The sequence below is a fragment of the Aspergillus stella-maris genome, assembly GCF_047715825.1.
Source record: "Aspergillus stella-maris strain CBS 113639 unplaced genomic scaffold BDV14scaffold_41, whole genome shotgun sequence".
Classification (NCBI taxonomy): domain Eukaryota; kingdom Fungi; phylum Ascomycota; class Eurotiomycetes; order Eurotiales; family Aspergillaceae; genus Aspergillus; species Aspergillus stella-maris.
In genome coordinates, this window is record NW_027396835.1 from 116,559 (window position 1) to 141,623 (window position 25,065).

Genomic DNA, 25,065 nt, shown 5'->3' on the forward strand with positions numbered 1-25,065 from the left:
GCTGCCGAGAATGATCACGTGATTGCGACCGTAGAGGGATTATTTCCGCATGCTGTTTTTGGATAGGCAACACCAGATGGTCCTGCCTCTTTACTACAATTACCTAATATCCCTGTCTAAGCTCAGGAGAGCAACCATGAGCAATCTCTATCAGTAACTATATCTAAAGGCGACATTCTGCTGGACATACTGCGGGAGGCTGATTGGTCATCTGCCAAGGATGCTTCAAATTGGGTTTAGTCTGACTATCGCCTTTTTGCGTGATATTCTCTCTCTAGTCTAGCGTACATGGACAGCCTTACTGAATACGGCAACACTTCTGACTCCAGGTCATTGCGCTTTCTCACTTTCACTTCCTTAACCTCTGGATGGTTGGGCCCATCTCCTCGCCATTCTCAAGGAATCTTCGAGTTTCCTCATCAATCGCGTACCTCTCCTGGCACAACTTCACGCATCCCTCCACTTGCTCAACTGGTACTGCTACCACTCCGTCTGCGTCCCCGACAATGTAGTCGCCAGGTTGAATCACCACCGCCTCTCCTCCCTCCAGGCCCGTATACGTCACAGGAACATTCAATTCCGATGAGCGAGTGAAAGTGTTTGACCCGAGAATACTGATGTCGCGTGCAAACAACCCAATGTTGAGCTCCTGATGCTCAGCAAGATCACGGAACCGACCATCGATCACGACTCCAGCTGCTCCCAGCCTCTTCGCTCGAGTGCTCATCAATCCACCCCAGCATGCGCTTATGAGTCCCTTGGGCTGCGACACGAACACCACGCTGTCCTTCGGAATGGCGTCGGCGAAGTGTTTCGGGGGCTTGGGAGACGCTTTGTCGGAGTCGCGCACCATGCGCACCGTGTACGCTGGCCCAAAGATCCTCGTCTTGGTGCACAATACGCCCGGCGAGAACATCTTGAGACCGGAGAGATAACCTCCATTTGGTACACCAAGCTTGACGAGAGCATCGCCAATCTATCTGCTGTTATCCAGCACGTGTCAATGCAATTCAACTACTTACGTCGCACGTTGCGAACTTTCGCAATACCCGAAGAGCTTCTGAACTGGAGGGCATGGTTTGTCTCGAAAGAATGATGTAGGAAACGTTACAGCACTTTTTGGACCAGTCAAGCAACTAGCCCGTGGTCCAAATGGTGACGGGCGTTGATGGTTCATGCCCGGACTACTCCGGATATTTATGGTTCAGACACCTCGGATCGATCCGATCGTACAAGGACCGCAGTCGGAGTTGGCGTTCTGACCTCGGCACTTTGAGAGGCGCAAAACGACTTTTTTTGCGGTAAAATTGAGATGCTTCTTCTCGTCTCAGTTTCACTTCATGAACCACCTTGCGCGTTGACCAGTTGTGCAACAATATGCAGCGCGTAGCTCCAAGCTTAAGACGGGACGCAATGGCGCGCTACGTCGCCAGCGCATCCTTCAAACGACAATTCGCAACTCAACAAAAGCCCTCATCGGTAAGTATTTACGTAAAGCTTCATTTACTGTGCTGGTCGATTTGACTTGCGACAGCTGTTTGGTGTCGATTACGCCCGCCAACTTAGCAACCTCGAGATCGCGAAACGTGGATCAAAACGACCTCTGACATTGACCGAGAAAGTACTCTACTCTCATCTAATCAACTCCGACAAGAACACTTGGGACACTGAGCGCATCGAACGCGGCAAAACAATACTGCAATTGCGACCAGACCGCGTCGCTTGTCATGATGCGACTGCCACGATGGCACTTCTTCAGTTCATGAGCGCTGGCCTCCCACGAGTAGCTGTCCCCACAACAGTCCATAGCGACCACTTGATCATATCAGAGAAAGGCGCCGAAGATGATATCCGCCGTGCACTTGGTGAGCATGCCGAAGTTTACGATTTCCTCAGCAGTGCCTCGCGTAAGTATGGTATTGGTTTTTGGAAGCCTGGCTCGGGAATCATACACACTGTGATCTTTGAGAATTATGGAACGTGAGTAGCCTTCTATCGTGGTGCTGGGGGGGTATGTTGTGGATTATTTGTTACCAACTGTGATCGGAATCTTGCAAGAGTGTATAACTAACCACCCTTTTCGCTTTCAGGCCTGGAGGACTTATTATCGGCACCGACTCACATACACCGAATGTAGGCGGACTGGGTATGCTAGGAATCGGAGTGGGCGGTGCTGATGCGGTGGATGCAATGTCAGGAATGCCATGGGAACTTGTCGCGCCGAAGGTGGTCGGAGTTCGTTTGATAGGCCAATTGCGGGGTTGGACATCGACCAAGGACATTATCTGCAAGCTTGCGGGTCTCTTAACAGTATCCGGTGGCAAGGGCCGGGTTATTGAATTCTTTGGACCAGGTACGCAAACACTCGGAGCTACGGCGATGGCGACCATCTGCAACATGTCCGCGGAGATTGGTTCCACTTCATGCATTTTCCCCTACAACGAGGCGATGGGGAGATACCTTGAGGCAACGCAACGGTCACATGTCATCGATAGAGCTCAAGAAGTGAGAACTTCGCTTTTGACTGCCGACGAGGGTGCCGACAACTATTACGACCATGTCATAGAGATCGATCTCAGTTCGCTGGAGCCGCATGTCAATGGCCCTTACACTCCCGATCTTGCACATCCGATTTCACAGTTGAAGACGGCCATAGCTGGAGAGGACTGGCCTGTTAATCTTAGCCATGCTATGGTCGGAAGCTGCACAAACAGCTCGTACGAGGACCTCGAGAAGACAAGGCAGATAGTCGCGCAAGCCCGTGCAGCAGGAATCACAAAATTCCCAACGCCCTTCATGGTCACACCCGGGAGTGAGCAAATTCGGGCGACGGCCGAGGCGAACGGTATTCTCGACGAGCTACGCGAAGCTGGTGCTGTTGTCTTGAGCAGCTCCTGTGGGCCATGTGTTGGGTCATGGGATCGCAAAGATGTCGATGTTCGAGGAAAGGAAACGAACTCTGTGATATCGAGCTTTAATCGAAATTTCGTCGGTCGTCATGACAGCAACCCATCCACTCATTCGTTTGTGACATCACCGGAGATAGTTACTGCATTTGCATACTCTGGTCGCCTCGACTTCAATCCATTGACAGACACGATCAAGGTCCCCGGCAGCCCGAGCGGCGAACTGCAACTCCGCCCTCCTGTTAGTCAAGAGTTGCCGGCTTCTTTTTCGGCAGGAAACGACTGTTTCCAGGGGCCCTCATCCGATGGAGGTGCACTGTCAGTGGAAATTCGTCCAGGATCAGATCGACTACAACTGCTTAAACCTTTTACCCCTTGGCAGCCAGGCTGCGCCGACGAAATGGAACTTCTGATCAAGGTCAAGGGAAAGTGCACGACCGACCACATCTCACCGGCCGGACCATGGTACAAGTACAGAGGCCATCTCGAGAACATCAGTAACAATATGCTTACGACGGCTACAAATGCGTTTCTTGAGCAAGGAAATCAAAGCTTGCTGGGTCACACACGGCACCCTATCAGCGGTAAAGTGCAGGTTGTTCCTGACGTCGCACAGGATCTCAAAGCCCGGGGCGTACGGTGGTGCATTGTTGGTGACAAAAACTACGGCGAAGGCAGTTCACGCGAACATGCTGCCCTGGAGCCTCGATATCTAGGCGGCGTGGCAGTCATTGCACGCTCCTTTGCTCGAATCCACGAGACGAACCTGAAGAAGCAGGGAATACTTCCGTTGACGTTTGTCGACCCAGCTACATATGATCGCATAGCGGAAGGCGACCGAATCACTTTGAAGGCTGTAGAAGAGGGTGAGCTGAGACCGGGCTCCCATGTCACAATGCAAGTCAGAACGAAGAGTGGCGAGACCTGGGAGGCGAACTTGGTGCACAGCTACCACAGCGGCCAAATGCCGTGGCTGCGTGCTGGCAGTGCCCTCAACCACATCAAAGCTACGACTTTAGCCCAATAAGCAATTCTACAAGCCTTCAATGGGCAATCAACTTCTCCGCTATTCTGTAGTCAACCCACCCTGCTTCGTATGTCGTGTAATCACTGGATTCCAATTAGCCTGGAGCAACCCAGGGGCCACACCGTCATTTCCACAATCCCCACCCTGGAACATCCCGGGGTCCTCTTTCTCCGCGTTTTGGCACCCCCACAGCATCAGACAATTGACAGGCGCGGCTAACCGGCTGGACTGTGCTGAGGGAAGTTACTGTTTCTTTGACGGCCGTGGTCTGTCTCACTATAAGGAGAGCCGTGGACGTGCTGGGTGGTTGGCATAGGCTGAGCCTTGACAGAAGGAAACCAGAAATCATCTCTTTCGATCAACCCTACCTCCACACCGATGCCAGCAGCCGGTGGTGGTTTCAGTCGCAGTGCCCTTCAGGGAATTGCCAAGGCGGCCTATGGCCCGTACATCTAGTTAGCAGCCATCTGGGGCAAGCTACTGCGGTGGCCTTCACGGATTTATTACCGCCAATATATCGGGTGCCATTAGTCTTGATTCTTTCGTGCGTGATTTTGGTTGGACAAACTTGTCAGACAGCCAAGTGTCGAATACCTCCAGCTGGGCAGTCTCGTCCATGCTTCTTGTGAGTGGTCTTGTCCAGCTTGTCCCTTCACTTTTCGATCAAGGTTGCTAACGCCAGGTTCTCATCTAGGGCCAAACGGCAGGCGTGCTCATGTCCGGACCCCTTGGCGAGCGTCGAGGCCGCAAGCCCGTCATCCTCGCTAGCGCTATTCTATACACCATCGGAGCCATTCTGATGGCATCCTACGTTGGATCTTTTGCCGAGCGTCTTGTTGGCAGAGTGCTCTCTGGGCTGGGATTGGGCTTTGGGATAACTGCTGGACTAGTCTATATCTCTGAAGTGGCGCCCCGTGAGCTACGAGGAACGATGACGACCTTTTACAACTAGAATGTGAGGATATGTGCAAGTGACGCTGAAAACGGCCGCTACTGAGGCTATTTACAGCTTCATTTTCACCTATAGCTCCCAGTGAGCAGCTGCTCGTAACTTCCGTCACATACTTTGCACCAATATTTACAACCTGCCAAGCCCTGTTCAATAGTAGGATTCTACCTGAGTATAACGTCCGCGGTTATTTGTTTTTATTCATCTTAGTCGAAGTAGTTATGAGTTTGTCAAATCGATTGTTTCCGGATGTGTGCTTGGGTTAGTGTGCCTGGGGATGTTTCCTGACTTGGTGAATCCGCGTCGTTGCTGATGGAGTTCAATGAGATCGTCGAAGCTGACACCGATAAATTGATGGAGTCCCTTTGCACCCTGTTCCTCGCTGATACGTTCCATATTATCCATCGCGCCATTGAGTATAAGAAGTCGCATGAGCAAGGCAGCATCCTTAGTGGTCTTCTTCGCTGCTGCATGCAGCGCTGTCATCCCTGTTCCACGAATTTGCGTGCCACCAAAGCGACCTCTGACCCGTGGATAGTCGACCGGTGCCCCATACGATAATAGCTGTTTTGCTAGAGACAATGTACAGCTTGACTTCGCTATTCGCACTAGTATGACTCCGAGCGTTTCTGGCTCAATGTATGGTTTGAGCATCTCCAGGGTATGTTGTAATCTGGTCTCCTTCATCACACTACCCTTGATATCGGTGAAAACCTGTTGCTTGAAAATATCGTCAACCAAATAGGAAATGTCGACATAGCGGTGTGAAAGACGGGACGCCGGGCGATACGAGTTTGCTTGAGGCTTTGGTGGCTCCCTCAACTTGTGGAGGATGTATTCCTCCCACTTTCTGTAGATCCCCTCGGATTTCACGCCCAGAATCGTCTTCATCAGACTGGTGGAATCGAATGGATGTGCCCTCGTAATAGCCCACTCGGCACACTCAACATTCCCACTCCTCACTGCCGCCTTTACGATCTGCAGGGACACATCTAGCTCGTTGAGCGGGGCTAGAAGTTTTGTTATAGCCAGTGAGCCCTGTCCAGCTGCAATGACCCTAGCAGACGCAACGATTTCCGGCTTTAATTTTTGCCCACTTGGTGAGGACATCAGTCGTTGTACGTTTTCGACGTCACTTTCTGTAGTGAGCGTAAACAGGAGAGGCTGGACATCCTCTGGTTTCAAGTTAGATAAGTCGTCTGCACTAAACTTCGGAGTATGGAATTGAGCTAGATGCTCGTTGCATCGTTTCTGCACGCCAAACCCTAGAGTATAATAAATGCAGTTCGGTACTGGACATTTGAAGGGCCGCTCATGCTTGCTGATATGGGCATCTCGCTCCTGTCTTTCCACAAATCCGCGACGACTGTATGTGCAGAACAGGTATGTGCATTTGAACAAGCAAGGGCCATAGTGGGTTCGCATTGTGTGAGCTATAGTGTCATCGGACAACAAATCCTCGTAATGATGCTGAAGCCTGACTAGCATTTTTGAGGTGGTCAGGGGATCAAAGTCGACCCAAGTCTCACCTGTACAAGGCCAAAATGTAAGCTATAATTCCTGCTTTCGCGCGAAGGAGCTCTGACACTTACTGTTGTTCCTGTTCCAACCCCAACGTCTCTCTGCAAGGTGGAATTGGAAAGTCCCACGGGCGACTTCATATGCCTTTGGATTGCGCTTTTTATAGAAGCTGTTCGTATACGGCGGGTCCCTATCATCGATTATAGCCTTGAATTCATGATTTCTATATCGCTGAGTTAAGCAGTCCAGCAGTCTGCCAATGAGAGAAGATTGCGGGCGAATAATATTCAAGCGTTGGAGTAATGTAGGCATATAGAAATGTGCGTACTGAAGGATTCGGTATTTACCACACATAATGTCGCCCAAAATTTGATGATCATCAAGGTCTGGATCCATCAAATCTGAGGCAAGATACGCTAGCAACGCGCTTGCTAAGTTTCGCGTGGCTTCTCCCTCGTCAATATAGTTGGCGATCTGGTGGCTGAAAATGTATCTAATGTTGATGTCAATCATTGTATGCTTCATATAGGATGGTACATGAAAAACCTGGAGGACACAAACTTACTCCCGGACGGTGAAATGAACAAACTGCAATTTGCCGTCGACAATCTCTATAAGAGGGCCGCATATAGAAAGGAACTCCTGCTTGACAATTGTTGACGATGCCCAAGCGTTGCGCTTAGGTTCAGTGTCGATCAATAACGCTTGTTCCATTTCGTAGACAGTCATAGGTATGGGGGCACATCCAATCCAACCTAAGGTTTTTCTGCTTTTTTCTCGGCGGCGATGATCCAGCCTGTTGATTCTCTCAAAGATGCGCTGATACCTGGTTTCAAATTTAGGCTACCCATTGAGCTGAAGATAAATGCAGATTGATCCAAGACTCACGCTTCATTCAAATCGTTTGGCATCGCTTTGAGCTCACGTCGAATTTCATCAATGCTGATCTCATCCACGCTGTCAAGGACTATTCGTGCAAAAAGGAACATTCCTGGAATATAGAGATAAGTTATCTCACCTAGAATTGCGCGCTGGGTTATATGGGGTAGCTGTTGGGCACTCACCATCTGCCTTGGCTGACAGGGGGGATAAAAGCTCACGTAGCTCGAGCTTAATTTGGGGATCAAATCTGCGGTTGATTATCCAGTCATCGGACCTGATATTGATGTAGGTTTGAATGCTGCCAGAATTCTTTTTATTCACCTGGATGCCGGTCGCCTTGTGGTCAAGTGCTCTGGAGATGTCGGCTTCCGATCGACTACAGATAAGAAGGCGCAGGTCATTGCATGCTTTCATAAGATCGTCGAAACGTTGTAATAGAATCTGACGCTCGCAGCGATCCATTTCATCCAGGCCATCAATAACACAGTATGTAGGCCCAGCTGTCTGAAGCCAGACCTTGAACAGGTCCAAGACATACCCCGTGTTTCCACGCAGTTCGCGTTCTGTTGCTTCATTCAATACGATCTGGAGATCCGTGTCGTCCTCCGCTGCTTGGAAAACAAATGACTGCAACACAGAGAGAGCTGTCTGATTGGAATCATTCGCATGAGTGAGAAAGACAAACAGAGTTTGTTTCGTTTTGTGTTGCCGAAGGTGGTCGATCGCCGCACCGCAAAGGTATGTTTTGCCTGCCCCCGGTATGCCCTGTAGCCAGAGCCATACGATAGGCTTAGGAGCTTTTTTCATGTCCCCCTGCCACTCACAGAAGGCGTCATCGCCCAAAAGCCATTTTTCACACCCCGGAACAGATCTGTTGCGAATCCAATCTAGCCGGTCGTCGTACAGATTAACGGAGATGCGGTCACGCAGACTGAAAAATTTCTGGTTTTGCTGAAAGATATTTGTTTCATCGAAGTGAGCAATTGACCGAATACGGTTTGCATGGGCTTCTTTGATGTCAAGGAGCGTAACTTCTTCTCTAAGGAGCGCTGAGTGTTGCCTTAGGTTGTCTACCACGACATTCAGTTTCAGGAGGTGATTGTCCCATAAAGCATCAAGCATTTGCTGCCAGCCTTTAAATTTCAAGGTCAGCGCCCAGTCATCATACTTTGCGTTACCGCGACGTCTTTGATAGATGTACCTACGTGGCTTGCGAAAGAAATCAAAGTTGACGCGGTAAAAATCCAGGATATCTTCGTAGAACAACGCCATCAAGGCCTTAACGGTATCACTTGCCCCGAAAGTTCCACTCATCACTTCAACATGTGGCAAGGCGCGTCCAACTTCGACTAGAATAAGCACGAACTTGTCTAACGCGCTTGTCAATTGACTTGACCATAGCAAGAGGAGCTGCAGAGGACCCCAGATCAAAGCAAGAATTTCTGGTTTAACTTGCACAAAGGTTCCAATTACCTCCGAGTACATTGAGAGACGGTCTAGGAAAGGCTTGATTTTTGCTAGGTGCCGACCTTTCCCCGCGGCTTCCTCTTGTAGTTTCATTGTCGTTTTACATACCTCCTCAATTGTGGTAGCCGCTAATATCTGCTTATAAATGTTCGGGTCTTTGAGTCTGTTCCGAAAGGACCGCTGAGCCTGGGCAAAGGCTTCCTGGACAGGGTCTACGGTCGCCATTTTGGACAGAAAATAGTTGGTAGTTTTCGAAATCGCGGTTGACCTGGGAATTAAAACCCCTGTCAACCACGGTGGCCTATTCGGAAGAAACGGCAGAAACATAATTTCGCTTATTACTTGCGTACCGCGCTAGTAGCGACTACTGTGATTGCGCCCAGTAGCTGCTGCGCCATAACTTAGCCTCTGGCGATCAAGCCACCCCCTCGCTTCTGTCTCGGTCAATTCAGATTGGTGAATAAACCAGATTTCTCAACACCAGAGGTGAACTGGTAGAACCTTCTGGAACTTTCTGACGGGTTATACTACCACCTGTCATGGTTGTACCCGAAAAGCGAGGGTTTACCCCTGGGAAGGAACGGCCCGGGCCTAAGAAAATCAAGAATAATCCGTTGAATGAGACTGGCTTGGTACATGATTTTGTCAATCGCCTAGCCTATATTGACCTCACAATTGACGATGATTCCCGAATCTCAGACTCTGCAGCGACCACGGAGTCAAGACCCCTCCTGGCAACTGCTCCCTCCGTTGGCGTCTATGACACGTGCTTTGGATTGGTAGTCGCAGCCCATCCCCCTTCAACTTATCTCGTTAGTCATACCTTCGATGAGTGTTAACTATTATGTCTAGATCTACATGCAAGCCACTTCACGCGGGTGGGAAGTGCCACGCGAGTGTACCCCTGTCACATTAAGACTCGAGGGGCGGATGGTGTGGATTACTTCGAAAGCCACTAATGATTGCGTTGCAGTCCTTGTATCTGAAACGCTCTCATGTATAGTTCGTGAGTTTGCCGTGACCCTAGCTGGTACAGTATGCGGCAAAAAAGGACAAAGGCCTCATGCCTCCACCGGGCCCCTGGGAGTTGGAATGAGCAATGAAACCGGGCCAAGGTTTCTTTCGCTCAGACTTATCGTGTACGGATTTATGCAGCAAAAGGACGCAATCGCGGATGTCCTGGCAGAGGGGGGTCTGTTTCTCCAACATCCCGGGGAATGGGAATTCGACCAAAGTGTAAAGTATGTTAATCCTCAATACCTCCTCGGACCTGGGCAAGAAATGCCACCCCTAGAGGAACTTTCAATTGCGACTTGTTGCGTTACTCGTGGACCCCGATTAGCACAGGTTCGCGGGACACTTGATGAAAGTACAGTCAGTAAAGTCCAGAAAATATTCGACACGTCGGCGCCGCGTGGTATTGTTGGGGAGATTGAACCAAGCCCGAGACTAGTGACACAGCTAAAGAGGTATGCAGTCTGCGTCTTTAGCGAGAGCTGGCTACAGTTACCAACTAACAAACTTCTCCATAGACATCAAAATGAGGCGTTGGTGATGATGATTGAGAAAGAGGAAGGTATATATGAGAAGGCGCGCTTTCCGACAATGTGGAAGGCGTCCAGAAATTCGAGCGACAGGGTTATGTAAGTCTGTTGCAGTAACTAACTATCGAGAGAGGTTCTGAGATATTCTGACACCAAAGCACGCTTGTTACCTAGATACCAAAACATCGTAACTGAACTGTTCGACTCAACTCATCCTCCACCCCTTGGTGGAGGTATACTGGCGGATGTACTTTTCCCCATCGCAACAATATGAGAAAAGTGAACCTAGCTAAAAAGAAATTCTAGGAAATGGGTTTAGGAAAGACCCTGTCAAGCCTGTCAATCGTTTGCCACTATCTAGACAAGCTAGATCAAAGCCCATACTTGGGCCAGAAAATTTCAAGATCTACGCTGATTGTGACTCCCAAATCAAGTATGACGCGAATCCTATCGAAGCCCAAGGCCATTGCATTTTTACAAGAGTAATCGCTAACACTTCTAGCTATCTTTGAATGGGAGAAACAAATCAAACTGTCAGTACCTTCATTTCTTATTTTTGTTTTTAATGGACCCTATGCTACCCCACCCTTTATCAGGCCATTTACTCATATGTTCACTTAAGCCATATTCACCCAGGAAAAGTTCGATGGACAATATATCATGGATCAAATCGACAGGAAACTGCATGTAGCCTGGGCCAGTATGATATCGTGTTAACCACGTACGATACGCTTAGACCCGAGGAAACTACGAAAGGCCCCTTGTTCGAGAATGAGTGGGCCAGGGTTATTCTTGACGAAGGTAATGCTACAATCGATCTCCTAAACTTTGTATGCCTCGTTCTTGGCTATCTCACTAATCGTACGGGGTAAACTTATAGCTCACAGAATAAGAAACCGCAATTCGAAAACGTTTACAGCCGTGTGTGGCCTACGGAGCCGGCACCGATGGTGTCTTACGGGTACACCCATTCAAAATTGCCTTGATGATTTTGGTGCACTATTAGCATTTATCAAAACACCTTCCCTTCATACTAAAGCGCTATTCGAGGATTTCATTGCCAGGCCGATGCAAGAGAATAGAAAGAACGGCATTGCAATGTTGCAAAAGGTTGTGGCGGCAACTTGCTTACGAAGAACGAAAAACAATCACCTCGCGGAATTGGATTTGCCACGTAAGCTAGAAAGATTGGAATATGTTACGATGGACCGAGACGATAGAGAACTATATGAGTTCTTCAAGCGTTTCTCGTTTTTAACTACCAAAGGCGGAAAGACTAGCCAGAAGGAAGCTACTAATATCTTGGCCCTAATTTCCATGCTTCGGCTTATTTGTGATCATGGAGAGGCCCTACTTACAGATAAAGCTATTAAAGCGTGGAGAGAACGTGATGAGAAACTGCTGTCCTGGGGGATTCTGAAAGCAAATGTCGTGCAGTGTGTCTCCTGTCAAAGTCAAGTGGAAGGAGCTATCGCGGGCAATTTTAGCATTGATGAATTGAGCTGTGGGCACGTCCTTTGTGATAGCTGCACAACAGAGTCGCAGAATTGTGGCTACCAATCTTCTTGTCCAGGCTGCAGTACGACTGGCGTATCGTCGGTGTCCTTTAATGATGAACCAGGATCGCAAAGAGGATCAAAACACTCAATAAGACGGCAATATCCACCATCTGCCAAGGTGGAGGCAGTTCTGCACAATATCTCAAAGAGCCAGGAAGGGAATGCTCCAAATATACATCCCCGCAAGGCGTATGTTAACAAACCTCCCCAAGAACGCGTGTGCATCACAGCTGTTGCTAACTACTTCCAGCGTGATTTTTAGCTACTGGACGAAAATGCTTGATCTTATAGGAAACACCCTTGACGAGAGAGGTTTAGCCTTTCAACGTATTGATGGACAGTCATCCTTGCCTCAGCGTAAGGACTCTATCGAGAAGTTCTCCAAAGATTCACAATGTAGCATCCTGCTGGCAAGCATTGGAGCTGCTGGCGAAGGGTACCGTCTTGATTCCCCATAATCCTGATTGAATTGCCCTCCACTAATCACGATAATAGGATCGACCTTACTACCGCAAACTCGGTCCATATCATGGAGCCTCATTGGAACCCTATGGTAGAATCTCAAGCAGTCGATCGTGTGCATCGTATTGGGCAGAAACAGGACGTGGAAGTGGTCAGGTATATCGTCCAGGATTCGATTGAACTGGTAAGCCATCACATTATGGTTAACGGACTGTACTTACGTCTAGTCATATAGTATGTTCGCTGGGTTCAGAACCACAAGTTGGAGATGATAAGGGAATCTCTATCATCGACCGAACAGATTGGGAAGACGGTGTCGGATGTGCGGTGGAAGGTGAGTCTTGCAGCCCTTTTATTTACCGGGATGTGGTACTTATTACAGTCACTAGAAACTGTTGGAGTTCCTTGAATAGACTCTATACCATTGTTCAAAGTTTGGTATTCGGTTGCCTCGAGCCTTTACCTAGTTATGGATGGGTTCCGTTGACATGATCTTGTATTCCGGACAGCGCTGGAAGTTGACTTTAAACAACATTAAGTAGCTTTGTTTTACTACTATTTGTTTCTGAGCAAACGTTTGCAGCAGCTCACCGCCGCTGACGGTGTTCCTAGGCTTAGCTTGAGATAGTTTTCCGACAGTTAATAGACTGTGCTTTGCCACAAAAATCGTAATTCAGGTTAATACTGACATCTAACTCATGGTAGTATTATAAGGCGTGTAATAGGACTCGTAATAGTGTCACAGCCAGCGGTATTTGGTCACATGGCACGGCATGGGTATATGTGTATTTGGAGGTGCTGACAGGCAGTAGTAACAATTGATCAGTGTCCAACCTATCAACAAGACGCCAGCATAACTTAGCCTCAGCCTTCATCAACTATACAGTAAACAACTAATTGGGGATAAAGGTTCTTGGGAAAAATGTCAAAGCCATGCCTTGGGTTTCCCCGGCTGTAATTCTCAAGAATAACCTGGTGGGCCATTCTGATCGGGTTCAGTCAGTTTCCTTCTCACCAGACGGTGATCTGTTGGCGTCTGGCTCTGATGACCACTATCCTGAGGTACAAGCGCCTTCAGCGCACTTTCAATTCTGATTGGTTTTAGTGTCCCACCTCAGCCTCCCAGCGCCACATGTTTGTAAGAATGAACGTCCATTGGTCCATCCAGCTCTAGCTGGCAGTGGCGGACAACCTTGACACTGCAATTGATACCGTCTATTGCGCTGTTTATAGGATATGCTTTCTTCCCTGAAAGCCCTCGGTATCTTCTGATGCGGGGGCGGGTCGAGACAGCCCGAAACAGCCTAATCCGACTTCGAGGTGGACTAGACGAGACAGACCCCTATGTGGCACGGGAGTATGCAGAGCTGCAAAACATGGTGTAGGTCGGCGCAGAGAAGAAGAGTGGACTGGACGCACTCAAGTCCTTATTTAAAGAGCGTTTTCAAAACTCCGCAACTCGTCATCTCTTGGTCTTTGTTCTTCTCATTCAAACGTTCTTCATCATGTCCGGCGGCAATTCCATCACCTATTATGCCCCGACTATCCTCGTGTCGATTGGTCTTGATTCGGCACAGGTCCTGCTATTCACTGCAATCTATGGCTTGATCAAAGTCGTTTCCGTCTTCCTCTATGCCTTCTTCCTAACCGATCGCTTTGGCCGCCGTCCACTCTTGCTAATCGGTTCAACAATCAACACCCTCTGCCTCACCTATCTCGCCGCCTTCCTAGGAGTCAGCAACATCTCCGACAATGCCTCCCCCTCCCCAGCAGCCTGGGTCGCCATCGAAGCAATCTGCATATTTGCGAATCAAGTATGGCTTTGGCTGGGCTCCCGTATTCTCCCTAACGGCGTCCAAAATCTGCCCGACTTATCTGCGCGGCCCAATTGTGTCCATTACATTCACGTACCAAAATCTGCTTAATTTCGGCATTTCGCGTGGGTTCCCGAATATGACGCATGATATGCATGCGTATGGTCCCTTTGCGCTCTTTGCGTCCTTCACTGCTTGTGCGACTGTTTGGGTCTTTTTTGCGTGTTCGAAGTGTAAGGGACGTAGTATGGAGAGTGTTGCTGAGATCTTTTCGCTGCCTTGGTATAGGACGGGATTCAGTAAAATAACTGGGGCCAAGGTCGGAGAGTGGCGACAGGGATATGGAGAAGGAGGGGGCGATTATTCTGCACCAGGAGGACGCGGGCAAAGCTTAGCAACACTGTTCATGGACCAACGTACGTAGCCCTAGGCCCGTCCAAGTGAGTCAATGCCAGCCGCGTGGGGGCCACTCCACCCAAAGATCGGGCTCGCATAACTTTATGCGCTCCACCAGTCCATGTCCTTAAAGACGTTATCTGTTCCTGTTCCTGATCCAGACTTCTTCCAAAAATCCCACCTCAAACCATCAAAAAAACAGACCATGGACCAACCCCGCCCGCCCCGAAGCTGCACACTCTGCCGCCAGCGCAAAATCAAATGCGACCGCCAACAACCGTGCGGGAATTGCATCCGTCTAGAATCAACATGCATCTATCCCGCTGGTTTTGGGCGCGCGCCGAAACGCCCTCGGAAAGGTGTTGAAGCACGACTTTTGGCACAATTATCACGCTTGGAAAGTGCTGTTAAGCGCATGGAGGGGCAATCGGGAGCGCCTACTCCGGATCCTACCAACACGGCTACTGCTACGAATGCCAATACAAATGACAACCACAACGAGAGCAGCAACGACAATGAAACTAACGACCCCAACGGCTCAATCGACTCACAAATCGGGCGGCTGGTGATAGACGAAAACCAAAGCTGCTACGTAAGTAGCGCGCCCTGGGCGCAACTAGGCGACGAAATTGAAGAAATGCGCGACCTTTTGCATCACCCACTCTCAGACGACGAAAATGATGACCATGACCACGGTTCTGTGTCGGCATCTACTGACGGACCTGGGTCTGGATCTAGCTCAGGAGTTGGGGCAGGTGCGAATGGGGCTCTCTTGGGGTATCGTGCGCTTGCGCATAGTCTAGCGACCTACCATCCTCCCCTTTCGCAAGCTGTGCTATTGTTCGATATCTTCAAGGCGAATGTTGGTCCCCTGGTCCGGATCTTCCATACACCATCACTGGATAGATTATTCTGGGACGCGATTGCGTCCATGGACGCGTTGAATAAGAACATCGAGGCGCTGCTGTTCGCGATATACTATGCCGCTGTTATTTCTCTCGAGGGTCAAGAGTGCCTCTCTATGTTTGGAACAAGTCGGGCTTCACTGCTTGAGACATATAGATTCGCAACGGAACAAGCGACTGCGCGCGCAGATCTGCTCAACACGCAAAACTTCATCCTGCTCCAGGCGACGGTTGTATTTCTCACGGCACTGCGGAACGAAGATAATTCACGCACGGTCTGGTCATTGATTGCGTTGGTCTACCACATCGCCCAGGCAATGGGTCTGCATCGGGACGGCGAGGCCTTTGGTCTTCGCCCGCTGGAAACAGAATTGAGGAGAAGGTTATGGTGGCACATCTGTCTCCTCGATAACAGGTCCACAGATTACCATGGCGCTGAGCCCATTGTGCACGAGCACATCTTTGACACGAAGATGCCGCTGCACATCAACGACGCTGATATCACGGTCGATATGACAGTCCCACCGATGGAGCGGAAAGAGGCTACCGAGATGACGCTCTGTTTGATCCGGTGTCACTCTATGCGTGTTATCTGGAAAGTCGGGTATATGGCGCCACACGAGCTGCGGAATGCCAATGCGAATACGCCGGACCTGGCCGAGAAACAAAGACTAGTGGAGGAATTGGAGGGGGGGTTGCAGGAGAAATATCTGCGGCATTGCAATCCCAATCAATCCTTCGGGCGATTGGCTTTGATGGTTGCGAGGGTGATTACAAGACGAATATGGATGACAATTCTGTGCTCGCGGTGTCAGATGGATAGCGGGGCCAGGAATCGACTCTTCAACGATTCCGTCGAGGTCTTGCAGTACTCCAAGTCCCTTCTCACAGACAAGGATATTCGGCAATGGGCCTGGCACTCCAAGACGCATATCCAGTGGTACTGCGTGGCCATTCTGCTTGCTGAGCTATGTCGACGTCCGCCAAGTCCCGAATGCGATGAGGCGTGGGAGTGCGTAAATGCGATCTATGAGCGGTGGATTTCTATGGAGGCCGAGAAGGGAGGGACCCTTTGGAGGCCGATTAGGCGGCTTATGGCCAGAACGAGGTATGTCCGGGAAGTGCAGTGGGAAAGGGCAAATGCCACTGCCAAAACCAATACTAATGGGACTGGGACTGGGACGTCTTGGAACGGTTCGACCACGGCCGGAACGCCGCGACAGCCAGGGATCGGTGCCCTGGCGAACACCTGTGTGTTTGCTGGAGTGGACGGATTCGCACTTCCAACAGGACCACAGGGACATCGATCAGTTACCGAATATGATCCCCTATTAGAGATGCCTCCCTTGAATGCGCCAAGTTTTCTTGACGCATCGGTTATGGACCTCTTCGGGTTCTTCTCTGAGGCACCTGCCCCGCAAGGAACACCGAGATATGTTCCTGACATGAATATTCTGCCTCCCTGATCATAGATGTGAATTAGATGTCAAGTAATAGTAACGAATATGCTGCGCTATGCTTATATGCTGATAAAGTAGATATAAATTATTTCAGGAGTCGTAAGGCGTCGTATCTCTCATAATATAGACCTCCCCCACCAGTACCGCACACCCCACCGCCATAGAAATCGCAATAATCGGCATATTGACCATTGCAAAATCGAGACTCCTTACACGAATATGTTTGCGCGCAAGAATGTCGCGCCAGAGGAGGCCCGCCAGCGATGCGCTGAATGCCGTGCTGAAGGCACCGTAGTTGACGCCTAACGCCATGCTGTAGACGGTTGCCCAGAATGTGCGGTCGGTTATCGGAATCCCATTCGCACGGTGAATGGCCTCCCAGGTTTGAATTACGCGGGAAAGTAGGATGGTTGTTCCAATGTTGGTTCCGGCGAACTAGGATAATGAGTTATTGTGTCTTGAAGCTTGTCGAGGGACACTCACATTGCATAGAATGACTGATAGAAAACCCATACCACCGATGGCACCAACCGTCCCCGTCCGGTTTACCCAGTGATCCCACCCATAGGCAAATACTTCGATCCAACCTTTGGTGGCTAACGCTTGGACAAGAATGAACATTGCAAAGGCGAATGGGACAAGCGGGAAAGGCATGTGCGATACGACCGTGGTCACTGTGGGGAAGGTTTCTTGCATCCACCGATAGGTTTGTATTGTGGTTGATTCCAATGTAGATGTCTTCGGTTCAATGTCAGTTACCTTTTCCGGGGTTTGTGGCGGGTTTGCGGGTGATTGTTGTGCTGGGATGTGCGGGCTAGGTGATAGGGAGCTTACATTCGGAAGGCCAAGTCCCTGCTTTTCATCCAGAGCACTAGTCCCAGTCGGAGATGGTTGAGCCGGTGGAATCGGGGGATTTTCAGGATCTCGATCAGACTCGTCAGGCTTCGGCATGACTAGAGCGCCTGTAGACTGCGGCACCGAGCCCTGTTCGGCCACGTCCGCATCTTGCAAAGCGCGCTCCGCTTTTATCCGTTCAACTTCTTCGCGCCCCTTCCGCGCAATCTCTCGCGTATCGTGTCGATGAAGCCACCCATACCCGATGTCCCAACAGAATTGAACAAATGCCGCTGGCAAAGTGACCCAAAAGACTGGATGTGTATGGCCTTGAGAGGCTGCATTGAGAGCCAGAACAGTAATGAGTGTTGCGGCCATGATAATCCCGCCAAAGGCAGCCCCTCGCTTATCCAAGAATGGATTCAGAATCTCTTCCAGCGACAACAGCTGATCCGTTTTCCCAGTTTTTGCCGCCTCTTTTTCCTGTTCCTCTGCGTTGCCGCGGGCGTTGGGAATGTTGGGGTTCACTGGCTTCTTGTCCTTCACTTCATCTGGTAGCTCATGCATTTCGATCGACAAAGGCACCAAGGATTCGTCGGCGAAGATGATATACAGCAAGAACGGGAACAAGACTATGGCCGTGATGACAACGGGAACAATAATGTTCGCTGTATAGTCGATGAACTTGATTTGGAACGCGCTTGTCAAGACAAGGTTGGTGGGATTTGAGGTGACCAGAATCGCAGAGGCGATATTAGCGACGGCGAACTGAGTATATATCCATGCCCGAGGATGCACGATATTGCTGGAAACGCGAGTCATGTATGCAAGAAAAGCGGTGCCGGAGAGGATAATTGGATCATTTCCGATGAAGCTGCCAAGGAGAAAGAAGAAGGCGTAGAGGTAAAAGAACAACCGGTGTCCAACTTTTCCACCCTTCTGTAGCACCTTGAACGCCAACCAGCGAATGAGCCCCGAGGCATCAATGGAGATGGCAATATAGGCGAGGGTCAGAAAGAAGACCATGATGTCGATTGGAGATATGTTGTCTGCCTCGATGATTCCATCGTGGACTTCCTGGCGTCCAATTGCCAGTATTGCCAGTAGAAACAGGTCTGCGATCAAGGGTGCCGTCACAAAGTTGAAGGGAAACCTGAGGCGCACGAATCGGCCGGTCCCGTTAACGGACCTGGGGTTGATTATTCGGAGAGAGGTAAGTCCGCGTAGAACAGCATTGGCAAAGGATCGAGGGACGTATACGGGGACGTGGAAAGGGAAGAGGACAACGATGTCTATGAAAGCAATTGTTAGCAGAGCGGGGTGAGGGTTAGGTGCTGGACAGCCTTACTGGCGAGAACAAAGACAACCAGCGTAATGATTGATCGCCAGTCCTTGATGCGATTTGTGTCCAAATGGTCCGCCATCTTGATTTTCCGTCCGCACCTTTGAAATTCGATGGGAGGATGTCGTCAGTATATAAACTCCCCGGGTGGTGTGAGCCCCGCTTGTTCCCCCACTCGTGTCACTTTGCGGCTGATTGTCAACCTCCGAAATACCCCAAAAGCCAACTAACTGGCGGAAAGTGTTGAGTTTATCTCAAAACTCATCAGCTGGCAGTGGTCCATGGAGAATATCTCTCTTGAAGTCGCAGTTGGGGGAGGAAATGGTTGGGCTCGTGTTCTTCTAGCGGCAGCAAGGCGACAAGGATATGCATGCTCTGGGCTGTTCACCGCTGAAGCAGGGCGGCAGGGGAGGGAAATATCTTCTTCATAGTCTCAGCCGCGTCACTGGAATGGATCTGCATCGGACGGCCTAACGTGGAGGACAGGAGGAGCGAGGCAAGAAGGTTGGCAGAGAGAGACAGATAGAAACTGCGCCTCAATCGGGCACAGTGCACTAGGCCATAACAGGCCTAGTTCAAGATCACGGGCCCCCTCCCCCTTCCCAATTGATCCAAGCAGTCCTCCTCCGTCTCTCTTGGCTCTCCCAATATCCAATCTCACCTCTCTGCTGTTGCCCTGCGCCATATCCTCACTAAGGGAACCAAGTCATGCGAGTTGCGAGCGCGCCTAAACCTCAATCTGGTCTCCATCCACGATGATCCTCCCTCTGACGCTGACTGCTGATGCGGCTCTTCACTCCAACCCGTGGCTCCTCTGGTCCCTTGAGGTCCCTTGAGGCCCCTCGTATTTTTGCCCGGGGTCTTCGCTGACTCTCTGTTGGCTGCCCCGGTTTCTTCTGCAGTATATATCCACCTTTGTGCAATCATGCACTCCTCAAACCCCCATATCCCCGTCTGTCACAGAACCCATGCATGACATTGTTACCCTTGCGTATCTTCTATACCCATGGCAGGCGATTAACGAGCGATGGCCCCTCTTGACTTCCCGTCTGTCCTACTCCCACGGGCGACCGCTAACAATGCATCCGACCTTGGTCTCGATGTTATCTGTGCGTGGCCAGTGTCCGGCCAATATGGACCTGGCACAAGAGTCCTGTACGTACCACATTGAACTCGGCTTACTTATACTGCTCACTCACTGACACCGTCTCGAAAGATACTACGTCCTCGTCTCTGCATGCGTCTTCGCTCGAAAAGAAGAATGGCTAAGAAATGCCTGTCTGGCCGGTGCCCTGCTATTCCCCGCCATCGCCGCTCTTCACGGAATTGTCCTTGCCGCAATTCATCGAGACGGCGCTATAGATATGGATGTATATGGGGCGTTTCAGCTATGCTCGATCGGCATCCTTACTGCGCCTCTCACTGCGAGGATGTCGGGGACATACTTCAAGGACCCTCGTAGAAATATCATCTTCTTGTGGACGGGCCTTGTCCTCGCAGGTGAACATCGCGCATTTCCTTAACATGCATGCGATCACTGATACTTTCCAGGTCTATTGAGCATAACGGTCGAATTGTTCCGGGTCAATCCCTCTACGTGTACTGAAGATGATCAGGGAAATCCTATTCTTTCAGACATCGCCGCATTTCCCTATGAAAGCGCCACTTGTGGTCTCCGGTGTTCAACCGACGATGGCCCTTTCTCTCCGATACGAGTCGGCTCGGCCAACGAGATTTACGTGATTCCATCACCGAACAAGCTCACTTTTGGGACTGCTACTCTCCTCGCGGCAGGTTGTTGTGTCCCAGCCATCGTCTCACTCATTTATTTCTGGACTCTCATTCTTCAGGATACCTGGAATAAGCGGGTCCGCGGTGTTTCCGACACAGACCCGCGGGACGAACCTATTGACGGCACGAACGGAGCCACTGTGGGGAAAATGCTACAAATCAATGGGTTGGTGCGAACAGTCTTGAGCACGGTCGAAGCTCCTGTCTTTGCTGCAGCTGTCTTAGCCATCCTAATACTGGGCGAGAAAAACTTCTTCAGCAGTCCAGTCGACTACGGAACTGAACCCATTGCGTCTATAGGCCAATGGGCACCGATTGTGGGTGCAGGGTTCGCGATACTCGGATCACTGTATCTTTATCTCACCGGAGATGATCCGAAAGCGACAACAGCCTGCAAATGCTCTTGTCACGATCAGAATTGCTCGACTTTCAAGGAGCAATATTCTCCCACTTCGAATACCGACCAGCCACCTGCGGCGGAAATGTCGGCGACAACAAGCCCTGACCCTGCACACATACCTCCGCCGCGACGCGACACTGAGGACGTTGGTAATAGGCGTGGAATCAACCGTATGCTCACCCGACTAGCGACGCACATCAGTATTGCTGCCCATGACCGTCTCAACGACTATGAGTTCAAACAGGGCCCGGCCTTGGATTTCCCAGAGATTCCTGCTGAAGGACTCCGAAGCGAGATACTTCCGCAAATTCGAGAAGTGTACAATCCGAAGCGCGATTCCAATGGGAATCGCACACTATCACGGACAGGGTCGAACCTCAGCGTGACTTCCTGGCGAGATGCTGAACGGAGCTCATCGGCCTCTCGTGGTACTTCTCCGCGGTCTTCGCGACAGCCGGATCGATCACGATCTCCATCACCTTTGCCGTCATCCTCTCACGTGCCTGACAACCCTCGCGGTTCTTGCGATCGACAAAACGATCCCTCGATAACCTCCAGTGAGCCCCTAACAACTCAACCTCGCAAGCGCACAAATACACTTGAGGTACCTCCTCACCATGGTTCCAGCTCGATGAGACGCAGCCCTTCGATTTCATCATCTGTATCTGGTTTGGGCTTTACGATACCTGGTAACCAGGCCTCGCCAACCATCGTTGTCTCTGCCGATGACGATTCTCCAACGGGCCAGAGACGTGATACTTATCCCAGTGGAACCGATTCCTCAGAACCAGATGATGTTGAAGTGCCAGTCTTGGTACGATACGCACGTCGGTTCACCTCTTAGTAGCTCGTCCAACTATTTAGATTAATATCAATTAGACCGTCATGCCTTTCGCTGAGCCATAGCCAAAGCTTACCCCAGTGCACCGGCCATCATACCAGACCACATGAGTGTCGGGGGTTTTGCACGCTGATTGGGCCGTCGGAATTCATCGCTCCCCCACATTAAGTACTCCATACTTTCGCAAACCGATCTTCCCCGGACTCTGCGTTGTTTCATAGACCTCAGGCCGATATCATTCGACGGTGGCGTCCCTTTGTCTTCAAATCACTGCAATTTCCCTGCTTTATTCCTTGAAACCACAAGTAATATGGCCAATCCACCACTGGATTTTACCGAAGCCGAACGGCCATTATTACCCGTCCACCAAGTCATGGGTCGAGTGGAATATGGTCAGATCCCTTGCATGTCCCTGGTATATAACCTGGGGCATGGTCTCCACTTCGGGTCATCGGGAAGATCAAACGAGTTTCATTTTGCGTTTCGTGCCTATAAGGTCGTGATCGCAGTCTTATCAGTTTAACCATGACCACGCAACGCGTTGTGCCATCAGATCGAGAGGTTGCCGGACTTCAGAATGCTGAAGGTCATACTGCAGACCTCATCCGTCGAGCCCAAGAAAGCGATGAAGCTGACCGGAAGTTGACCATCCGTCAGGCAGTGAGCAAGTACAAAAAGGCAGTATTTTGGGCTATGTTCCTGTCCACCAGCTTGATTATGGAAGGCTACGACCTTGTGATTGTAAGAAAGTCGACCCGTCCAATTTTTGATTGAAGATGCTAATCAAGCCTGCTCCAGATCACTTCTTTTTACGGCCAGACCCAGTTCAAAGAGCGTTTTGGAGTGTACGACCCAGCGTCAGACCAAAAGCTTATTCCCGCCGCGTGGCAGTCCGGGCTGTCAAACTCGGCTCTGGTCGGTCAGCTCGCTGGTCTTGTTGTGAATGCGTTGTGTCAGGATAGATTCGGCTGCCGTCCTACTATGATGTTCTTTATGGGTTGGATGACCGTGGCAATTTTTGTTCCCGTCTTCGCACCATCTCTGTCGGTACTGGCGTTTGGGGAAGCTTTTTGTGGTATATCCTGGGGAGTATTTCAGGTAGGCTTATCTCAGTACCAGACATTCAAACCCTCTGACATGGATAGACGCTGTCGACTACGTATGCATCTGAAGTAGTACCCACAATTCTGAGACCATATGTCACCGCATACGTCTGCATGTGTTGGGGAGGCGGTATCCTCCTTTCGTCGGGTGTTGTACGCGCGGTGGCTAGCCTCGACGGCGATATGGGGTGGAGGCTTCCCTTCATATTGCAGTGGATCTGGCCTATTCCTCTCATCATCGGTACCTACTTTGCACCCGAGTCTCCATGGAACTCGGTTCGCCGAAATAAAAGTGAAGAGGCACACAAGAGCTTGGTGAGGCTTTATGGAAACATGCCAGAGCGGGAGCAGCGGGTGGAACAGACCCTGGCCTATATCAAGTACACCACTGAGATGGAAAGAGCGGAGACAGCGAACGCGGGCTTCCTCGAGTGCTTCAAGGGAACCAATTTGCGCCGGACAGAAATTGTGAGTCGTTTTATTCCCCATATTGTTTCTTGCCAGGCCTACCTAACGGGCCCAGAATTGCGTCGTCTGGGCCGCTCAAATTCTTTGCGGAAACGCCATCCTCGGGTACTCAGTTGTCTTTCTTCAAGCGGCTGGCTTCAGCGAATTACAGGCTTTCAACATCAACATCTCCCTCTCAGCCTGTTACATCGTCGGCGGTATCATCTGCTGGTTCCTCTTCCCCCACGTCGGGCGCGCAACAATCTACATAACCGGACTCACATGCATGTTCTTCTGCCTTGTCACGATCGGGGGACTAGCTTGGGGTCCTGATCGAGACGCGCAATTGGCCATTGGAATCATCCTCGTCATCTCGACTCTAATCAACATGATTGCGATCGGACCAACGTGTTACCCCATTGTCGCTGAGACACCGTCGGGACGACTGAGGTACAAGACAATCACAATTGGGAGACTTGTGTATAACCTCACCAGTATCTTCTCAAACTCTGTTACGCCGCGGATGCTGTCATCTACTTGTGAGTTACTCTTTTCCCCTTCGGAAGCATATTACTGACCCTGAATAGCATGGAACTGGGGCGCCAAGGCAGCGTTCTTCTACGCGGGAACGAATCTCCTCTGCAACATCTGGTGCTGGTTTCGGCTTCCAGAGACAAAGGACCGTACCTTTGGTGAGATTGATCTACTATTTACGCATCGCGTGCCGGCTAGAAAGTTCAAATCTACTCACGTTGATCGTAAGTTGCCCACTCTGGTCTCTGAATGCCGTGCAATACTAACTTCTTGTTAGAATTTGCCCATGGCGGCGATTATCTGTCCAAGACTGAAGTTGTCCACAAGGAGAATGCTCGGTAAAGTCTAATCGTGATAGGAGCCTAATACTATCCAGTGGTCTCGTGGTTGTTTAACGTGCATTGTGAAATCGAACGCGATGGAACGCAAATGATAGCAACATTTTGTCTAAGAGTTCCGGATACCGTACAGAATGTAATGATATTCTAGGACTGGTCCATAGGAGCTCTCTAGCATGTTCTGTGCGAATGTAAATGGAAGGTCCGACCCTCTCCAGGCCCGTCGCTCCTTCCCTCTGTAATCACTGTAACCAACCGAACAAAATCAAGGGGCACGACCCTCATCCATATGCGTACCTTCCATGATGGTGAAAATTTCAAGACGACAAAGGATGCAGGCGCGACCTTCGTACCTCCCGCAGCAGTGGACCAGCAAACGAGACAAACAAGGGAGCCACGACCTCCGCGCCTTCCGTCTAAGTCCAGAGCAAAAAGCAAGACGAGGAAGGAAGGTGCGACCACGGTCCAGTCAACACCACTGGTCAGGCAGGAACGCCGGGGTACGGGGTAAATAGCGGAATGACCGAGCTGCATTGGGATATA

General features: G+C 50.4%; 10 protein-coding genes across 10 annotated transcripts; 6 read left to right on the forward strand and 4 right to left on the reverse strand.

The window, feature by feature from the left end:
- Positions 1–349: 349 nt before the first annotated feature.
- Positions 350–1,076, reverse strand: BDV14DRAFT_201850 (RraA family protein; the record flags this gene model as incomplete). The annotated part of the gene is made up of 2 exons (XM_073773864.1): positions 350–976; positions 1,023–1,076. The coding sequence occupies 2 exons, from the start codon at positions 1,074–1,076 to the stop codon at positions 350–352; spliced, it is 681 nt and encodes a 226-aa protein (XP_073626394.1).
- A 337-nt stretch (positions 1,077–1,413) lies between these two features.
- On the forward strand, positions 1,414–3,933 carry BDV14DRAFT_201851 (aconitase family-domain-containing protein; the record flags this gene model as incomplete). Its single annotated transcript, XM_073773865.1, has 3 exons — positions 1,414–1,479; positions 1,535–1,980; positions 2,091–3,933. The coding sequence occupies 3 exons, from the start codon at positions 1,414–1,416 to the stop codon at positions 3,931–3,933; spliced, it is 2,355 nt and encodes a 784-aa protein (XP_073626395.1).
- A 62-nt stretch (positions 3,934–3,995) lies between these two features.
- BDV14DRAFT_90014 (uncharacterized protein) lies at positions 3,996–4,416 on the reverse strand. The gene has a single exon (XM_073777811.1). The coding sequence runs from the start codon at positions 4,280–4,282 to the stop codon at positions 4,058–4,060; it is 225 nt and encodes a 74-aa protein (XP_073626396.1). The 5' UTR covers positions 4,283–4,416; the 3' UTR covers positions 3,996–4,057.
- A 685-nt stretch (positions 4,417–5,101) lies between these two features.
- Positions 5,102–8,977, reverse strand: BDV14DRAFT_190916 (NACHT domain protein; the record flags this gene model as incomplete). The annotated part of the gene is made up of 6 exons (XM_073771413.1): positions 5,102–6,411; positions 6,475–6,896; positions 6,969–7,229; positions 7,292–7,394; positions 7,468–8,418; positions 8,491–8,977. 6 exons carry the CDS (start codon positions 8,975–8,977, stop codon positions 5,102–5,104), a joined length of 3,534 nt encoding a protein of 1,177 aa, XP_073626397.1.
- A 213-nt stretch (positions 8,978–9,190) lies between these two features.
- BDV14DRAFT_176561 (SNF2 family N-terminal domain-containing protein) lies at positions 9,191–12,941 on the forward strand. The gene is made up of 12 exons (XM_073769264.1): positions 9,191–9,531; positions 9,605–10,221; positions 10,285–10,395; positions 10,471–10,543; positions 10,603–10,729; positions 10,799–10,829; positions 10,919–11,097; positions 11,177–12,044; positions 12,106–12,291; positions 12,351–12,501; positions 12,553–12,651; positions 12,707–12,941. The coding sequence occupies exons 1-12, from the start codon at positions 9,292–9,294 to the stop codon at positions 12,728–12,730; spliced, it is 2,706 nt and encodes a 901-aa protein (XP_073626398.1). The 5' UTR covers positions 9,191–9,291; the 3' UTR covers positions 12,731–12,941.
- Positions 12,942–13,295: 354 nt separating this feature from the next.
- On the forward strand, positions 13,296–14,472 carry BDV14DRAFT_176562 (uncharacterized protein). The gene has a single exon (XM_073769265.1). It carries the CDS (start codon positions 13,823–13,825, stop codon positions 14,240–14,242), a length of 420 nt encoding a protein of 139 aa, XP_073626399.1. The 5' UTR covers positions 13,296–13,822; the 3' UTR covers positions 14,243–14,472.
- Positions 14,473–14,732: 260 nt separating this feature from the next.
- Positions 14,733–16,898, forward strand: BDV14DRAFT_190918 (uncharacterized protein; the record flags this gene model as incomplete). The annotated part of the gene is made up of 1 exon (XM_073771414.1): positions 14,733–16,898. One exon carries the CDS (start codon positions 14,733–14,735, stop codon positions 16,896–16,898), a length of 2,166 nt encoding a protein of 721 aa, XP_073626400.1.
- An 84-nt stretch (positions 16,899–16,982) lies between these two features.
- BDV14DRAFT_190919 (putative arsenite efflux transporter ArsB-like) lies at positions 16,983–19,150 on the reverse strand (the record flags this gene model as incomplete). Its single annotated transcript, XM_073771415.1, has 3 exons — positions 16,983–17,327; positions 17,376–19,018; positions 19,075–19,150. The coding sequence occupies 3 exons, from the start codon at positions 19,148–19,150 to the stop codon at positions 16,983–16,985; spliced, it is 2,064 nt and encodes a 687-aa protein (XP_073626401.1).
- Positions 19,151–19,712: 562 nt separating this feature from the next.
- BDV14DRAFT_176565 (uncharacterized protein) lies at positions 19,713–22,841 on the forward strand. Its single transcript, XM_073769266.1, has 3 exons — positions 19,713–20,223; positions 20,285–20,568; positions 20,620–22,841. Exons 1-3 carry the CDS (start codon positions 20,096–20,098, stop codon positions 22,101–22,103), a joined length of 1,896 nt encoding a protein of 631 aa, XP_073626402.1. The 5' UTR covers positions 19,713–20,095; the 3' UTR covers positions 22,104–22,841.
- On the forward strand, positions 22,365–24,551 carry BDV14DRAFT_90103 (putative MFS alpha-glucoside transporter). Its single transcript, XM_073777812.1, has 6 exons — positions 22,365–22,841; positions 22,899–23,198; positions 23,246–23,671; positions 23,727–24,189; positions 24,238–24,408; positions 24,462–24,551. Exons 1-6 carry the CDS (start codon positions 22,626–22,628, stop codon positions 24,524–24,526), a joined length of 1,641 nt encoding a protein of 546 aa, XP_073626403.1. The 5' UTR covers positions 22,365–22,625; the 3' UTR covers positions 24,527–24,551.
- Positions 24,552–25,065: the final 514 nt, after the last annotated feature.

What these genes read in the sequence shown, in the direction of transcription:
- BDV14DRAFT_176565 (XM_073769266.1), top strand. Translation starts at nt 20,096, where the DNA reads ATGGCCCCTCTTGACTTCCCGTCTGTCCTACTCCCACGGGCGACCGCT. An exon ending in GGACCTGGCACAAGAGTCCT is followed by an intron (nt 20,224 to 20,284) that starts GTACGTACCACA and finishes CCGTCTCGAAAG; the next exon opens with ATACTACGTCCTCGTCTCTG. An exon ending in GACGGGCCTTGTCCTCGCAG is followed by an intron (nt 20,569 to 20,619) that starts GTGAACATCGCG and finishes GATACTTTCCAG; the next exon opens with GTCTATTGAGCATAACGGTC.
- BDV14DRAFT_176562 (XM_073769265.1), top strand. Translation starts at nt 13,823, where the DNA reads ATGTCCGGCGGCAATTCCATCACCTATTATGCCCCGACTATCCTCGTG.
- BDV14DRAFT_90014 (XM_073777811.1), bottom strand. Translation starts at nt 4,282, where the DNA reads ATGATTTCTGGTTTCCTTCTGTCAAGGCTCAGCCTATGCCAACCACCC.
- BDV14DRAFT_90103 (XM_073777812.1), top strand. Translation starts at nt 22,626, where the DNA reads ATGACCACGCAACGCGTTGTGCCATCAGATCGAGAGGTTGCCGGACTT. An exon ending in TATCCTGGGGAGTATTTCAG is followed by an intron (nt 23,199 to 23,245) that starts GTAGGCTTATCT and finishes TGACATGGATAG; the next exon opens with ACGCTGTCGACTACGTATGC. An exon ending in GCGGATGCTGTCATCTACTT is followed by an intron (nt 24,190 to 24,237) that starts GTGAGTTACTCT and finishes GACCCTGAATAG; the next exon opens with CATGGAACTGGGGCGCCAAG.
- BDV14DRAFT_176561 (XM_073769264.1), top strand. Translation starts at nt 9,292, where the DNA reads ATGGTTGTACCCGAAAAGCGAGGGTTTACCCCTGGGAAGGAACGGCCC. An exon ending in AATTCGAGCGACAGGGTTAT is followed by an intron (nt 10,396 to 10,470) that starts GTAAGTCTGTTG and finishes CTTGTTACCTAG; the next exon opens with ATACCAAAACATCGTAACTG. An exon ending in GATTGTGACTCCCAAATCAA is followed by an intron (nt 10,730 to 10,798) that starts GTATGACGCGAA and finishes TAACACTTCTAG; the next exon opens with CTATCTTTGAATGGGAGAAA.